This window comes from Arachis ipaensis, chromosome B03, assembly GCF_000816755.2.
Source record: "Arachis ipaensis cultivar K30076 chromosome B03, Araip1.1, whole genome shotgun sequence".
Lineage (NCBI taxonomy): Eukaryota > Viridiplantae > Streptophyta > Magnoliopsida > Fabales > Fabaceae > Arachis > Arachis ipaensis.
Window position 1 is genome coordinate 123,264,698 of NC_029787.2, and position 4,267 is coordinate 123,268,964.

General features: G+C 26.6%; 1 protein-coding gene across 6 annotated transcripts in view; it reads right to left on the bottom strand.

The window, feature by feature from the left end:
• The window catches only part of LOC107631422 (transcription repressor KAN1-like), a 6,449-nt gene continuing 4,204 nt past the window's right edge, over nt 2,023–4,267 (bottom strand). For 3 of the 6 annotated variants that reach the window (XM_021119578.1, XM_021119577.1, XM_021119576.1), the window contains exons 4-6: nt 4,028–4,166; nt 2,339–2,438; nt 2,023–2,172 (exon numbers count right to left, since the gene is read on the bottom strand). In XM_021119578.1, the coding sequence (XP_020975237.1) occupies nt 2,050–2,172; nt 2,339–2,438; nt 4,028–4,166 (362 nt within the window). In that variant the 3' untranslated portion in view covers nt 2,023–2,049. The other 3 variants (XM_021119579.1, XM_016334865.2, XM_021119580.1) reach the window with 3 other exon arrangements.

Consider the following 4,267-nt stretch of genomic DNA (forward strand, 5'->3'; position numbering starts at 1 on the left):
AGAATTAAATTCATTTTATAATTATTTTTTATTATTTTATTAATGTTCAAAATGTGGGTTTTATTATTTTCAATTTCTCTTTCATCACATAAAAAAAAATCTGTAAAATTACATCTTTACCATATAATTCACATATATATACACGTCAATATTTGTAATGAGTTATTTTCAACCATGTTAAGTGTATAAAAAAGGTAAATTCTACTCTATCTTTTCTAAAATAGAGGATAAATTACTCCTTGTGACATATACAGTGATTATTCATAAATTATTCTTCTACCAGAGTTTTAAGATTCACGTTATCTTCTCTTTTCTTTTCAATTGACGCGATGTTTCTCTTGAAACTTGATAGTAGTGTTATTTTTATAATCTGCACCAAATACATCTCTTCTTCAATTTTAAAACCATAATTCCTCTCAAATCCAATCACCATTTCCAATCAATTAGGTTAGGATTTTAAACTTGTTCATATGCTTTCAATCTCTCATTTCAACTAGCACATCTATTAATTTTTCAACTCTCTCTTTCCTCATATTTTCTTCCTAGTATTTTTCTTAAAATTCAGTCGGATCAACAATGATACTCCTCTTCAGATAACCAACCCTCGTAGTCTTGTATAACTATATAACAAAAACAAACTAAAATATTAGTTAGTCATAAAAACAATGAGTCAATAATTACCATCTTAAGATTTTTATTATCTGAATAATGATTGAAAAATAATTTAAGAGCAATTAAAGATAAAAATAAAATAAAATACCTTGGTGTTTCCTTTCACGCACCAATTACCATCATTTTTAACTAATATATCAGAAATTTCTATCAGTTTTTTAGCTCTCTCGTTTTTAGGATTTTCTAGCGATCGTATTAGAGATAGCAATTAGATTTGACGATCTCATTTGAACTTTAAAACTCTAGTTAAAAGATAATTTATCAATAATCATTGTATATGCCACAAGGAATAATTTACCCTTTATTTTAGAGAGGACATGATAGAGTTCACCATAAAAAAATCAATTATTAATATATTAAAATATAAAATATATATTAAAAATAAATTAAATTAAACTACATATGTATTTATATATAAATACATTATAATTAATTTGTTATCTGATTTTTTGTATGTATATAGTATTTTTTAACTATTTTAGTATGCATCGTCTTGATTCCATTTTTTTTAATTTTTGGAAACAGCATAATTTATTTTCCTACCCTCATGAAAGTATGATTCTTTCTGTTAAGCTTGATATTCAAGATTTGAACTAAATTAAAAAAGATCTGCCTTTCACGTGTTGATATATCCCATTAATTTTATATATCTGATTTAGAGACATAAAGATTTTTTTAAATCCTTTTATTTATATTTGTAACATGTATTTTAAATTTATTGAGGTCTAAAATCATATTAATTTTTGCAACAATTAATAAATATTAAATAAAGTTAAAAAAAATTTTCTCCTTAGCATTACAGTATTATAATGAATAATATTATATATCTAAATCTTTTTATAAACTAAATCCAATCAAGCTAAATAATAAAATTTACAATAATACTAGTTATAACTGATTTTTATTATGTTTACCAATTTAGTTGAACTTAATTAACAAAAAAAAATTGAATGTGTAACATTATTCATAATATTTACGGTAACCATAATATTGTTGTCGCAAATGTGATTGAAATTGTTAAATGCAAACTTACAAATTGAAATTTGGTATTTATAATGATTTATGTTAAATATTTAAACATCAAAAATTACAAGATTACAAATTTATTAAGACAACTAGATTTAATCATCACACTTAAACAATTTTTCTCTTCAAATATAAATCCTAACATTATTAGTACGCATCTTTGATATTTTGATTACCATTATAATAAAATCAAAAGTGAAAATAGAAGAAGATTGTGGCTTTTTTCTTTTTTTCTTCTCATCATTGACACTAATTTTTATATATATCTAACAGCACCTAATTATTTTCTATTTGAGGATAACTGAAATACAAAAATATATAAAGACAAATAAAAAGAAGCAATCAAAATTATTAGGCTTGTCCTTTGCCATTCCAATCTGGTCTGCCTAATGTGAACTCCAAACTTGGATTCTTGCACTCTAAATTATTATTAGATCCTGACAAACTGCTCTTGATTTGGGTTGAATCACACGCCTGTATGGGAAAATAATATTTGATTAAACAATAATTTATCATTATTTATGATAAATGAGATATTGGGAAAATACTTTATTCTATTTTTTTTTCTTTTATCTATGTATTGCGTATATCTTTTTTTGGAGATCAATTCCAATTTACAAGAGAATACCAATATTAGTACCTGCTGGATTTGATGGCCTATGGATTGAGACTGAAACATTGATATTGGTCTGAAACCATCTATGTCGTTTGAATTAGCTTGTGGCCATGGGTCCCTATTGCTGATCAAAACCATTAAAGATCAGAAGTGATAAAAAAATTTGGATTATTAGCCATTAACAGTAACAAAAATCCAATAAAACTTATACTTAGGGACAACTGATCCAATCTCCACAACTGTGTTGTTATTGATGAAATTTCTTGTATGTCCTATCCTCCTATGATATTTTAATTAACAAACATGCATACCCTAACTAACTTAATAACCAAGAGTAGAAGCGCTATTTATCCCAAAAAAATAACTATCAATAAACAGTAGTTATTATAAAATCTAATAGAACATCATATTTCAGGTATTTAATTTTATATCTTTCAGTAATTAAAGTGGTGATAGGAGAATTTAGGGTATGGTACTGATGTAATAAAGGATACATCTTTTTGGGATCATCAATTTAAACTTTTACACTTCAATGAATTAGCCAGTTAGTACATGCAACTTACTAGATTTGAGTGATCTCAAACCATAATTGATCATATATTCTTTTTTCTGGAATAGAATAGTACTACTATAATAGTCAAAAGATATCTATCATCACCGTTAGAATTTGAAAAATATGCATATCAATTATACAAAAAAGAAGTTCCAAAACTATTATTTGAATTACAAATTTATTTCGACCTATTAATGTTTGTAATAAGAAATTTACATATCTATGCATATATATTAGATATAAGTGACAAACCCTTGGTAAAGAAAGATTCAAAAAAATAATTTTGAAGCGGTTAACAAAGTTTTTGGCCAAACTATACAACTCCACTTTTGCCTTATTTTTCATTATTCTACTTTATCTTATATATATATATATATCTCCCGTCCCTTGTTAACAATGAATGGACTTGGTAGAATTTCATGATCATCTTATTATTCCATTCCATGTACGGCATGATTCGTGAAGATGTATTCCATGAGAATCTATCTACTAAGATTTCTCGGTGGAAACATATCTAACACAATCAATTAAAGAAGTACCATTTCCCGGTAAAAGAAAACTAAGTAAGATGTATGTGAAGGATTATTGGCTCATTTTGGGTTTTATGCTATGTACTTGAGGATGGAATAAGAACCACACTTTTTTTATTTTTATTTTTATCGACAATATTCGAACAATTCTAAAGGGAGAAAAGGAAACGAAATTAACGAGCGAGGGAAAGAATAAAAAGTGAATGAAGCCGTGTAATTGGATTGCTTTCCTTTTATCCCAATGAACGAACGTTTGATTATTATGTCTAGTAGCTTTCTCTGTTACACACATACCAAAGGCGAAAAAAATTCGGTGAGTTACCAAAAGATATAAAAAGTAACCAAAAGAAAGAAGAAAAATCAAACACAATAAGTAAAGTAAAAGCTGCCACAAGAACCCTTTTTAATCTTCATTAGAAAAAACAAAACATATGTGGTGGTGGTGGACGTGGGTTTTGCATTGATTTCTAAGCGATACCATGCAAAAGCAAAAGCAAAAAATAAATCAAACTAACACAAAAGCATTATCCGAAAATAATTATTATTAAATACGCATACTTTTTTTTATATATATAATAAGCACATAAACCATATGAATGAATTAACTTTTTAATATATGATATATAGTACCTTGAAGAATTATTACTCCATAGTGTTGGGGTGGAAGAATAATCCATATCTTGTTGGCCTCTTTGCTCTTGAAATTGACGCATACCACTGCTTCCCATTGGAGGAGACATTTCATCCTCTCCTGATCCATCCGAAAGCCCTGAAAAAAGATCACTCCAATAATTTGAAATTCATATATGTGTTTACTAGCATGATATGTGTGTGAATGCATGCATGCATCTTTATAATTTATTTTTACCA